The 13,327-nt window shown below is 44.3% G+C and overlaps 1 protein-coding gene across 2 annotated transcripts in view; it reads right to left on the reverse strand.

The window, feature by feature from the left end:
• Positions 1 to 13,206, reverse strand: part of ELP1 (elongator acetyltransferase complex subunit 1) — a 32,984-nt gene extending 19,778 nt beyond the window's left edge. The window contains exons 1-13 of one of the 2 annotated variants that reach the window (XM_048930598.1): positions 12,948 to 13,205; positions 11,930 to 12,082; positions 8,388 to 8,469; positions 6,596 to 6,676; positions 6,221 to 6,306; positions 5,483 to 5,582; positions 4,555 to 4,645; positions 3,974 to 4,097; positions 3,321 to 3,411; positions 2,644 to 2,874; positions 1,742 to 1,912; positions 1,330 to 1,429; positions 162 to 344 (exon numbers count right to left, since the gene is read on the reverse strand). In XM_048930598.1, the coding sequence (XP_048786555.1) occupies positions 162 to 344; positions 1,330 to 1,429; positions 1,742 to 1,912; positions 2,644 to 2,874; positions 3,321 to 3,411; positions 3,974 to 4,097; positions 4,555 to 4,645; positions 5,483 to 5,582; positions 6,221 to 6,306; positions 6,596 to 6,676; positions 8,388 to 8,469; positions 11,930 to 12,082; positions 12,948 to 13,097 (1,643 nt within the window). In that variant the 5' untranslated portion in view covers positions 13,098 to 13,205. Of the gene's footprint in view, positions 1 to 161; positions 345 to 1,329; positions 1,430 to 1,741; positions 1,913 to 2,643; positions 2,875 to 3,320; positions 3,412 to 3,973; positions 4,098 to 4,554; positions 4,646 to 5,482; positions 5,583 to 6,220; positions 6,307 to 6,595; positions 6,677 to 8,387; positions 8,470 to 11,929; positions 12,083 to 12,947 lie in introns of both variants that reach the window. The other variant, XM_048930599.1, reaches the window with a different exon arrangement.
• Positions 13,207 to 13,327: the final 121 nt, after the last annotated feature.

The following is a 13,327-nucleotide window of genomic DNA, read 5'->3' on the forward strand; positions in this document are numbered from 1 at the left end:
GACTACATGCGTAATAGGCAGTTTCATTAGCTGTATTTAACTCCTGCAGGAAGACAGGCAAGCCCACCCCACAGCCTGCAGGACACAAGAGACTTAATTTCCTCTAAACCCCATCCAGAGGCACTCTCAGATCTCACCCATCACTGACAGATCTCTAGTACCGTAAATTGAGGTGCTCTTCTTCAGCTCCAGTTACGGGAGGTGCTGCAGTGAGATGGTGAAGGACAGACCGGGCAGCTTGCTGATCCTGACCAACCACCAAGAAGCTGTCATCTGGAAGCCAGGTCAGAAAACGGAGCCCCAGAGGACTCATCACCTCACTGGTGATGCTGCCTAGATCAATTCTGTCATGAAATAAAAGAGATGGGAAGCAGGTAGAACCTGATTTCAGTAGGCAACATCAAGAATCACACTGCAGAAGGCCGAGGTCTTACAACAGAATAAAAATCACAATAGAATAAAATAGTTCAGTTGGAAGGGACCTCCAAGTATCATCCAGCCCAACTGACTGACCATTTCTGGGCTAATGAAAAACTAAAGTGTGAGGGCATTATTGAACAGCTTGGGTTGCAAGGGATCTTAAAGATCGTCTAGTTCCAGCCCCCTCTGCTATGGGCCTTATCTAAATGCATTTTGAACAGTGACTGGCACAGGGCATTGTTGGCACTTATCTAGGAAGCTTTTCCAAGTGTTCTGATCACCCTCATGCTAACAAAATTTTTCCTGATGCCTAATCCAAACCGTGTGTCACTTTCTGTCCCTTTCTGCCCTCTGTCTCTGTCCCTTTCTCATCCCAGAGTTTCTCACTATATCCCTCTATCCTACTGGCTGCCCACTTCTCCCACTCTATAGCCACCTGCCCTGCTCCACAGCCATACTCTTCCTTGCTCCATTTCTTGGTCCTCCTGCCCATCATTGGTGATACTTTCTTTCTCCACCTCTGCCTTAAACTCGATCTTTCTCTATCTCAATCCCTCCATGCTCTTCCCTTCCACTAACCCTTCTACAACTGTGTTGTTTTACTTGGGCCTTTCTTTGCCCGTTGTCCTGCTCCTTGTCCTTCTTCTGGTCCATACTACAGCTGAACACTGCTCTCTTCTGCAATTTGTCATGGCTCCCATTAGACCAATTTGACCTCAGTCAAAGGACTCAGAATAAACTACCAACTTCATTGTGTAACCCTTAGCACTAATTGAAGCCACAGGCTCAGTACAATGAAGCCATGTTACCAGACAAGTTCTTCAAAAGCTTTCACAGCTGTGACCTCTAAACCAGCCAACCAGACACAGCCTTTTTCTCTCTACTGCAGTTGCAGTAGTTATGTATTACCTGTATGTTTTATCCAGATGTGGCATTTCCACATTTGCTTTAAATCCATTTCCACCTGTAGCTCCTAACCTGACGGTGGGGTCCTTCACCAAGTTCTGACCTAAGTAAGCACAGAAGAAAGCAGAAGTTACATCTTGCCAGCTGAGCTGCTTCCATCTTCACTCTTATGGAGAAGAACAGATGTCAGAGGCAGTTATGAAAGTCAGAATATACCACACCCATATGCACAACCACCACCTGCTCCTCATTAACAATTAATTACTGATTACCCTGTGGAACACGATTACCTTATAATGCTACAATACAGAATTCACAGATAACAGCAACTGTCCCTTGTCACACAGAACATCAAACATTACACCACTCTCAAAGAGATTGCTTCCTTTAAAAAGGCAGTGCAACATGCTCTCACCGTATCTGTACACGTAGATCTTGTTATCAGCATCCAGGATAGCCATGTCTCCACTACATTTGGGATCTGTGTGAAATGCAATCTGATTAACAGCCTGTTTGAGCTGCAGCTCATAGGTGCACATGGGTGGAGGCACTACAGCATGTTGGAATGCTGTGACAAGGACTTTAGCTGCAGAAGAAAAGAGAAAGAAATCAAGCTGTAATACAATTCAAATGTTACTGGGGCTCCCTACTGAATACAGAAACAATGCTCTCGGACAGGCTGAGATGTTCTACCAATGCACCAGTGTGCTAACAACACACTGGTGTACTAACAGTGCTACAAAGACAGGCTGAGAGAGTTGGAACTCTTCAGCCTGGAGTAGAAGGCTCTGGAGGGGACCTTACAGCGGCCTCCCAGTACCTGATGGGGCCTAGAGGAAAGCTGGTGAGAGATTTTTTATAAGGGTACACAGCGACAGGATGAGGGGAAATGTTTTTAAACAGGAAGAGTGCAGATTTAAACTAGATATTAATACGAAATTCTTTACCACGAGGGTGGTGAGACGCTGGCACAGGTTGCCCAGGGAGGATGTGGATGCCCCCTCCCAGCATGCATTCAAGGCCAGTCTGGATGGTGTTGTGAGCAACCTGGTCTAGAGGGAGGTGTCCCTGCCTGAGGCAGAAGGGGGGCTGTAACTATGATCTGAAGGGTCTCTTACAACCCAAACCATCCTATGATTGTATGAAAATACAGCTGTGCCCTTTGCAGGTAATCCCACTAAACCACCTCTGAAACTGCCCCCAACATCATATGTTCCCCTCAGTGAAAAGCACTGCATAAACACAAGGTAGCAGTACTACTACAAACACCAACAGCTTGCAAAGTTTCTTGAGCTGCAAAGCAGCCCCACAGCTTACCTCCATCAATGACAGCCACATTTGCCACATGCTTGCTGTTTTCTCCCATTCCACGATCTGTAGTCCAGTGCCAGTCATAGAAGAGGTAATGCCAACCCTGGCAGAGTATGTGCAGTCTATATGGAAACACTGAGTCCCACAGCAGTGACACCAACTTATTTTTCTCCAAGTTGCCAAAATGCAGACTTTGCTTCAGGTACCAGTGATAGTTCCCCGTAGTCCACAGTTGGACTGTAGATAAAGAAATGGTTACCAGAGACTACTACCTCAAACACATCTCAAATCCTCTCTAGCATTCTTTTGTGCAGCTGGAAAAAACTGCAGTGAAAACAAGTTTTACCCTCTAGTCCATGTGCTCTGCCATACAACACCCAGAAAAATAAGATCTTAACCGTAGATTTTGCTCAGAAGAATTGATGTTGGAATTCCTCCATCTCCTCACTGTGAGAAGGCAACTATAGTTTTAGGAAGGTGTCATAAACATTTCATTTAATATCACTTCCAAATATATGCAAGGTGCCTCAAGCTCAAGCTGAACTAGCATCTCTTCCTGAGCTGTAGTGGGTTCTCAAAGCTTTCAGTAAGCCTCTCCAAAGTCTCTAATCCTGTAGAGGACTACCTACTCTGGCCAAGTTTGCAGGCAAGTGTAAAAATCTAGAGCTTCAGAGTCATCTCACCGTAACTGTTTGGGTTGGAGTTCACAGTCTTCAGCTCTTCCAGCCATACAGCCAAGACTGTGGAATCTGCATTCCAAGTCAGTTCATTAACCTGCAGAAACAAGCATTGCTTTTACTGGGTACTCTGCAGCTCCAGAGTGTGGGTACATTCCAGACTGATTTGCAAGTCCAACAGTTATTTCTTCCTGTCAACAATGTGAGGTGCAAGTGTTAATGTACTAACACAGTTCCTGGCAATCAGAGTAGAGTCCCGAAGCAGAACCCATCACAGCAGTTCTACACTGCTAAAGAGGTGATACAACCCCAAACCTGAACTCAGAATTCTCTTCACGGTTCTTGATGTTGAAAAAAAAATCTGCCTACAGTACTACACAAGTTGACATCCAGAAGAGCACCCCTGAACATCTACCTGATAGAAAGTATAGAGATGAGAGAAGCATCAGGAGCACAGCCCCCCTGTTCATCTCTATACCACAGCCTGCAGAGGATTTTGCATCTTCTCTGCTCTGTTTTCAGGCATAAAAGCAAAAACCACCTTTCTTCCACTGGGATCAGCACTAACTGCGAGGTTAAAAACTTCTTCCAATAGTGAAAAAGATCTAGTTCTCCCTTCCACTACAGTCTAATCAAAGAAGCCCAGACAGAGCACTTACTTTGACCTGCCCTTTCTGGAATGGAAGGGTGAACTCCCCGTGTAGAAGTCCATTCTTCTCCAAGAAAACCACATCATGTCTGTTGGGTTTTTCTTGTGTGGATGTTATCAAGTTTCCAGAGGGTCTTAAAAAAAAATAATAGTAAATGAGTAAAAGAAAAATCAGTTGCTCAAACAATCACAGCTGTCACTTCAAACACCGCCTTAGCCAGAGACAAAATTTTCACACAAGATACCAAGAAAAGGGCAGCAGAGCACCTTTTTGCACAGCTCTGTCCAGACAGAGCTATAGGTGCAGCATAGACTAGAGCTCCTAACATCTGCAGTTGAGCAACTAAATGTCAGTACAGGTAAAGGCCCCTGTAATATTCCTGTTTATACATCTTACACTGAGTACAGAGAAACTGCAGTGCAAGTATCAGCCTTTTCAGGGCTTAAGGGACCTCCTGATCCACATGCTGGATCAAAATTTTCCTAAAGTTTTAGGAAAATTAACACAGGAGAATTAAATAAGTGCTAAGGAAAGAATGTGACCAGAGAAGTGACAAGCACTCCATTACCTGCACACAGACATCTACTCACTTCCAGGCCAGTGCTTGCTCTAATCCTGAGATAGGCTCACTTGTTGACTGCAGCATGAGCTCTCTGTTCCATACTCGAACCTTTCGAGCACCTACAGGTTGAGAAGGCAGAGAGAAAAGGGTGTAAGAAAACAATGCAAAGAGATTCTTAACTAATAGCATATCAGAACTTCTCGTGTCTCAGGCTGCTCTTCCACTGTAATCAAGTAACCCTAGGCAAGTAAATAGGAATTCCAGTCTGATGTAGCTTAGTGGTAGCCATTTCAGCCTCCAGCCCTCTCAGTGAAATGTTAAAATTGTCTCATATACGCTAAATCTGCCTAATCTGAAGTACTGAGGGTTAAAACCCAAACTAGGGGAAGAGCTGGTCTTTTGTACAGTTCAATATGCTGAGCAAATGCCTTTAAACTTCTCAGTAATATTAATCATGGAAGATAACAATTATGGTCTTACAAAAAACATACGTGCTTGTTACCTCTTTGACTTTATGGCAAAACCTATGGAAAAACACTGCCAGTAATTAAACATGAGCATGCAAGGCTGAATTGTTACAGTGAGGGACTGCCGTGAATGCCGTAACAGCCAAACAGACCCATGTGGCACTAGGAGCCTTTTACATATTACTGAGAGCAGTGACATTAAACTGATGAAAAAAGAAGTTCCAGTAATAACTGCTCACTAGTAACCTCTCCTGGCCTCTCACTGGACTGGAAACTGAACATCTAAAAAGTTTCCAAAACATCACGTAGACAAAATGTTTCTTCCTTATCTTTGGGATCAAAATAGAGGAAGGAACAATTCATTAGCTCAAATTTATGATATTAAGTGGCAGAGAGATCACGAATGATAGCTGATCCTTGCCTTGTCACATTTCCACACAAAAGCCCTTTAGTGCAACGCTGTTACTGCAATGAAACTTGGTCCCATACCTGTCTCTGGACAGACAGCACTCACTGCAACCAACTGCCCATCTCCTCTCCATGTCACTCGAGGCTTGCCATCGTCCCAGGATGAAGCAGGTAATACTTCCTGAAGTTACACAAAACCTTACAAAGGCAACTGCTGGCTTTGTATTTGCATTGCCAAGCCTGTTCCTTCAAGAGCCTCGACATGAAGTCAATCCATTAAACAATCATAAAATTGCAAAGTTAAGAATTAATTACTCAACCATTTTAAGAAGCTTCAGACAAGGGAGCAAAGACCTAAAACCTGCAGATACAAGGAATCGCTTCACGTGACTAATAATGTCAGTAGCCCAACTCCTTACATTTCTGACTTCATGGAGAAAAAAAAATCACTGTTTCTCCTTAGCTGAACTACTGATACAGTAGTTTTGGTCTGATGCAGTACTGATGCAGATATTTTGGTCATATGAACAATTTGATAAAAAAAAATACAGCAAAAGTCAGCAAAATCTGCCACACTTTACATCTGAAAGCACTGAATCTTGCAAATCCAGCTTTGAGCTCTATATGAGCCAGTCTTATGTACTTCCAGTTGCTGTTCTGATTTATAAGGAGGATAAAATGCTGAATTCCAGGCAATAGGAACAGAAGGAGCACGTAGGAAAAACTACCTGGGAAGGTATCAGAGAGACCAGAAACTCTTTCTATACACATCCTCCCTTTAGAGAGCATGAGCATAACACAAGAAAACCAGCACAGTACCATTTGCTTGCGCTGAGCTGCCTGTTTTCCCTCTGATCCATGGAACTGTGTCTCCTTTTTGCCCCAGCCAACAGTAATAAATTTTCCTGAGGAAGAAACAATCATAGTGGTCAAAGATTTACAGAGTTACTTTGCAAAGGGTGGTAAACAACTACAGCACCATGCCATCTGCTCCAACCATCCAGATTTAATTCTGAAACATGGCTGGAATTTCCACTGACAATTTCATATTGGCATTCCTTTCCAGCTCCACAGCACCTCCATAGTGTGAAATGCTTTGCTGGCTCTGTTAAGTACTCCACTCCTGCTCTTCATACATGCTTACGACACACCAATGCAACCAGCCTCAGCAACCTTACTTCAAGCATCTCTTACCTTCCCCAAACTCATCCTGGTGGATTTGCTTCTCACTAATTGGTTCAAAATCTCTTGTCATCATGATGAGTGTTTGTTGACCTGCAGGGAAGATACCAGATACGATAACTGGTAATGAACTCTCCAGTAGATGTTTTTTAAAAATGCTCACAATTTTCCTGTTACTCTGTGGTAGACTCAAACACAGAAACATTTCCAATGGTAATATAACACAGAACAGAACACATCCTTCAAAAATGAAAATCTCAAACTGGAAAAGGACACCTTGAAGTCTCTGTATTCAGAAACATATTTCTTGGACTACTCTTAAAAAGTTATTTCTTTCCACTTTCAAAATAAGTACCTGGCACTTCTTAAACATTTTTACTTAAGATAGGAAGAAGGCAGTCAGTGTGGATTTATGAAGCTGAACTCATGTAAGTGGCTTCTGGATACGGGGAGATCAGGTGATGTCATTTATCTTGACTCTCCTGAGGCTTTTCACACTGTCTCCCACAGCATCACACAAAAACTCTCTAAGAAAGACGGCACAGATTGGTTAGTAGACAATGGACTGAAAACTGCCAGGTCCAGAAACTTGTCATTAATGGCAAAAAATCCAGCTTGAGGCCCATCACTAGTAGCACGTCGCCACTGCTGGACCTTGGGCTAATGCTTAACATCTTCATTTGTGTCCTGAATGACTACATTCTTGGCCAAATTTGCACATAGCACAAAACTGGGAGGAATGACAAATACAGCAGGAGGCTGTGCTGCCACACAGATGCACGTGGAAGAGAGAGTCTGACAGGAAACTCACAGTTTAACAAGGAGAAAAGCCAAGTCCTGCACATCAGGAGCTATGACAGATGTGGGGACCAAGTGGACGGAAAGGAGCTTGGCAAAAAAATGACATGGATGTTATGGGGCATGAGCAAGGATAATCAGCACGCCCCTGCTGCACGGGCAGTAGGTTTAGGGAGGTGATCTTTTTACTCAGCACTGGTGACACAGTTCTGGAGCACTGGCTCCAGTTCTGGGCTCACCAATACAAGGCAGGCAATGTCACAGAGGAATGGGTTCAGAAAACGGTCACACATTACTAAATTCTTGGAGAATCAGACAGATGGGGAGAGGTTGAGAAAAAACAGACTTCTCTGAAGAGAAGGCTCTGAGGGAATTACTGGGGTGCATCAACATCTTACGGGGTAGGAAGGGAAAGAGAAGCAGAGTGCAGGAAAGAAGACAAGACAAGCTACTAGAGGTACACAAAGAGGCAATGAGCACAACATGGAATTAAAAAAATAATTACATTCAAATGTGTTGTTTGGGGTTTTTTGTTTATTTTCAGGATCATTAAAGACATCAAAGATTACCAGAGCTCCCTTCCCATCTCAAGTGCTGTTTTGCTTGAAACTTAATACAGATCTGCGTCTCCTTGTCAATAAAGGTGAGCTTTCAATTCTGTTTCTATTTCTTCCCACAGGACAAGAAAATTTTTGTTATTAAGCAATCAAAAGGACTCAGAACACAGTCTTTACATTTTGGGATAACATGGAAAATATAGCTCCACTGCAACACTGTTCTCCATAAAACTCCGCTTTTTGGACCTGAACAGCTTCAGCTTGGATCACCAATGCACTTCAATGATAATTAAACAAAACCTAACCAGGTGATGTTTTTCCGCTTCCTTACATCTTAGTCCCAATTTTGTAACTTTATATCTTGCTTTTCGTATCTTCAAATCAACTGTATCTTACATTCCATCACAGAATTTCACACCAAAGGGCAGAAGCTTACAAGCTGTTACTACCTGTCGCAAGCAAAACAAGCTCTTGGTCAGGGCTCCAGCTCATGGCACTCAGGCCACTGTCCACAGTCCCAACACATTCCACCTGTAAGACAGAATTAAGGTCACAAGTGAGCAGGAACACCAGTGTAGCACCATCAGAGCACAAAATCCACCGGTCACTGACTCTCCTCTCATCGTTAGAAAAGTCAGAGGATGCATTTCACTTTGTGTAGAAAGAAACAAAAGAAACATTTCTAATGAAAGATAGTTCCATAATGCTTACATACAACAGCCCAAAGTTTCTACAGATATAACAGATACAACTGTCCTTGCCTACAAAACCCCACTGTGCAGTTAAGAGCCCCCATATCCATTGAAAATCTGATCCCTAAAGCTGCTTGTGGATATTAAATGTGACAAGTGTATATAGCTGTGCAAGCTTTAAAGTTTACAAAAAATGGGCCAAAACAATCCTAAAGCTCAGAAGAGATCTACTCCAGGAGAGGTAAAAAGGGGATCTATACCCCAGGAGTACTGCCAAAGTCATTTTTCTGAATTACCAAACCATAACGGGCATAAATTTTTATTGGTGCTGGTTGACACCCTTTCATGGTGACCTCAGGCCACTCCCGTGGGAAACCAACAAAGCCAGAATTTGCCAAATTTTTACAAAAAGCATTCCAAGATTTGGTGTTCCAGGACTCATTCCGGACAGAGGACCTCATTTTGTAGCAGAAATAACCTGAGGAGTATCTAGGCTCCTGTGCGTGAAACAGGACTTACATACCATGGAGACTGCACTCAGGTGGCCAGCTAGAGAGAATGAATCAAACATTAAAAAGACAGACAGGAAAATATGTGCAAGATGTGTAAGAAACACATCTGAAATGAGTTCTTCCTTTTGTTGAGAATTCAAATAACTTCAGAGCTCAGGAGGGGGTTCGTCTTTTAAAAATCTTCTACGGAAAACCACATGCTACAAACATGACTGAGAAATGTGATCAGATGCAAGCACTGAGCTGGTGATCAGCCACTTACTGAAATATCTTGTCTTTGGCAAGAGTTCCTTCGCCCCTCCATAGATACATGCAATTAAAAACTCCAGTGCCCCTGGTGTACCTGAACAGAGGGAAGAGGATGGGGCCAGAATCTTTCCAGTGGTGCTCAGTGACAGGACAAGTGGGAACAAACTGGAAGACAGGCAGTTCAATCTGAAGATGAGGAAAAACTTCTTCATCTTGAGAGTTACAGAGCACTGCCCAGAGACACTGTGGAGTCTGCTTCTCCAGAGATATTCAAAACTTGCCTGGTCACCTTCCTGTGCATCGATCCTACTGCAGGGAACCTGCTTTAGCAGAGGTTTTGGATTAGATGACCTCCACAGCTCCCTTCCAAACCCTCCAGTGATTCTGTGAGCTATTATGGGTGTATAAACAACAGTGTGACAGATCTCCATCCGCTTCACTGTCATCCTGATTTGCAAAAGGCCACGGAGCAGAACAATTATTATGAATACTGAGATAAACTCTAACACTTAATGCGAGAAAAGTTACATATTGCATCTTTTGTTAATGTTTATTCTGATATGATATTTATTGAGTTGCAATGCAGAGCACATTTTTTCACATACAGCTGGTTTTACATTGAAGTAGTATTTGCAAATCAAACTCAAACAGAAACCAAAACGGATGAGCTGCAAGTAACCAATGACAACCAGCCCAAACAGACCACTGTCACTTCCACCTGCTTACACTTTTAGGCTGATACTGCAGGAAGAGATGCAAGTTTCAGAGGACTCTGTTGTAGTATTTCAGTGAAGACGGCATAAACTGAACGACGAGGAGAGAACAGAAAGTAGGCATCTCAGTTTCTGCTCCATTTACTCAGCTGGGATATATTAAGTTTCCCTTCAGCGTTTTCCAGTTCTATTAAGTAATCTTCAAGTAATCTTCACATCAAGTAATCTTACCCAAGTAATCTTCACATCACAATATAACAAGTTTCTCATCTCTTCAGCTAAGTCATGTCAGTATAATATTCTTTACTTACTGATAAAAAATAGAAAGTTAACAAACCTGTGAGTTATCACAGAACGATTTAGCTTAAAAGGGACACTAAAGATCATCCATTTCCAAACCGCTGCCCTTGGGCACAGCTGCCAGCTACCAGATGAGGAAGCTCAGGGCCCCATCCAACCTGGCCTTGCATGCCTCCAGGGATGGAGCATCTACAGCTTCCCCAGGCAGCCTGTGCAAACAACCTCACCGTCCTGTAAGTGAGGAATTTGCTTCTAACATCTAACCTTCTTTTAGTTCAAAACTGCTTCCCCCTGTCATTATCAGACTGTGTAAAGCCTGTCTTCTTCCTATTTAGAAGTTGAAGTACTCTTGAAGTACTGGAAGGCCACAATAAGGTCTTCTTGGAGCCTTCTCCTCTCCCAGCAGAACAGCTCCCTCAGCCTTTCTTCACAGCACAGGTCTGTATCTAGTTTCAGCAATATTTTCTGGCCATGAGACTGTTTGTTGAATGTACGCAAAGGACCAACAAAAAACTCTTTCTGACTTTATGGGGTGTGCTCGGGTTTCAAACACTTGCAGTACAACATCATCATCATGGCAGGCAGTTGGAAGGCACTCTCAGCAACTATGATATTGCTTTCTCAATGAGATAAGGCCTCCCTTCCCACCAGAAAGTTTCAGCTACGAGCTTACTTTTGACAAACTTGTTATTGCAAACTTGTTTATTTACAGCCTTGGGACAGAGCACCTGCAAACTCAATAGGCATAAAAGGATGCCTGAGAAGAACACCATGGAGTTGCCGTCTTTGTGGTCATTGCAGATGTTTGCTGGTGTGAGACTATGACCTCCAGATGAGCACACACCCTCCTCCCCCTTCTCCAGTGCTGCAGGTTGACACTAGAACTCCATGAAACAGACCTTCAAAACAGACTAGCGATCAACGTTTCTCCCATCCATTTTTCTGACTCACTATTTCTCCGTTTTCCTCAGATTTCTCTTTTTGTCCTTTTTGACTCTTAAAATCATCAAGTAATTGCAAGGTCCATTCTGGTTTCTTAAAGGCCTCGTGTCTTGTACAGACGTTAAGACATATTTTGGTTCCACAAAATCATACAGGTTAGCTGCACAGTTTAAGACAGACTCTAAGTAATAGAGTGCCAATATTTTGGGGATAACTGTAATATATGGATTCTCACTAAAACTGATGATTGTGTGTAAACCTCTAAGTACTGTTTTGCCTTAATCTAACTATTTGTGAATCTGGTCACCCCTTTCCTTCCCTTATCACATTGACTGTATGTCAGCAGCCCTCTCAGCAAGCATGCAGGAGTGCAGCTACAGATTTGCAAACTACAATTTCAATTCTGGTTCATTTATGCAGCGTATATTCTGTGCTTGATTCTGCCTGGTTTCCACAGAAATCAACTCACCTGCCCAGGAAATGGAGATTAATTGAAGAGTATGGAATAAACACACAACTGTCCTACAGGCTTTCAGCTTTCCTTTGCGATCCCTCAGTACAGTTCTCTTTTCTGCCACATTACCTGCTTTGTGCTGAGATAGCACAGAAGGATGTCTCCATTTGCTGTGGCAACACACACACACTCCAGCTCTGGAAGATATTCCATGCCAACGATGCAGCCACTTCCATCCTCTGGCATAAAACCTTCCTCAGACAAAGAAACTTCTCTCACCACCTTTACAAGAAAAGGCCAACAGCTTAATAACTGCACATCATCTCACTCAAGATTTTTACAAAAGCAACAGAATAACAATCATGTGCATATTCCATCCACTGCAGTTACACGAGGCACCGCACACAGATGGCATTAAGAAGCAGCTGATGTACTTCAGTATTTAATTAGGGATGCGTTTTTCTTTAAATCAGTTGGGCATCTGCAGCTTTCTCTCCATGAACCACACTTCTGTATATATCACAGAATGGCCAGGGTTGGAAGCACCTCAAGGATCACGAATCTCCAACCCACCCACCACATGCAGGGCCACCAACCTCCCCATTTCACAGCAGCCCAGGCTGCCCAGGGCCCCATCCAACCTGGCCTTCAACACCTCCAGGGATGGACGCGGCATCACAGCCTCTCTGGGCAGCTGTTCCAGCACCTCACCACTCTCACAGCACACAGCTTCCCCCTGACACCCAACCTCCATCTGCCCTCCCTCCACTTCAAACCATTTCCCCTTGTCCTGCTGTTATCTCCCCTTTCCAAGAGCTGACTCCCCTCCTGTCTGTAGGCTCCCTTTAGATACTAAAGGCTGCAATGAGGTCACCCCACAGCCTCCTTTCCTCCAGGCTGAACGAGCCCAGCTCCCTCAGCCTGTATCTGTAGGGGAGGTGCTCCAGTCCCCTGATCATCTTCGCATCATCTTTGCACATAGAAACATTATAGGAAAAAAAAAAAAAAAAAAAAAAAAAAAAAAAAAAGGGGTAAACACTATAGAATGCAAACAGCCCAGAAAACCCGCCTGCAGCCCAATGAGGTTGCCTCCCTCGGCCCGCCCGAAAGGCCACACCACGGCAGCCTGCCATCATCGACGCCTCACCGACTGCGCAGCGGAATCCAGCTCTAGCAGGCCGGTCCGAGAACCCACGAAGACCGTGCCGGGATCGACGCCGAGGCAAAAGCACTGCGGGCTGCCGGGAGCGGCGGCGGGGCGGCAGCCGCCGGTCCGCAGCAACCGGAGATTCCTCATGGCAGCGGGAATCAGCGGCGGATCGAACGAGGCTCAAACAGCGCCGCCATCTTTCCTGCAGCACGCGCAGGCGCAGACAGCGCACCGCCAGAGGGAGACGCAGGCCTAGTAGGCGCCGCGCGTAGTGCGCAGGAGCAGCAGGCAATGCTTGTAGCGCATGCGCAGTAAGCACTGCTTGTAGTGCGCAGGCGCGGCGCCCCTCAGCCGTGTGAGCTGGCGCCGGTCCCTCT

The sequence above is a fragment of the Lagopus muta genome, chromosome Z (assembly GCF_023343835.1).
Source record: "Lagopus muta isolate bLagMut1 chromosome Z, bLagMut1 primary, whole genome shotgun sequence".
NCBI lineage: Eukaryota > Metazoa > Chordata > Aves > Galliformes > Phasianidae > Lagopus > Lagopus muta.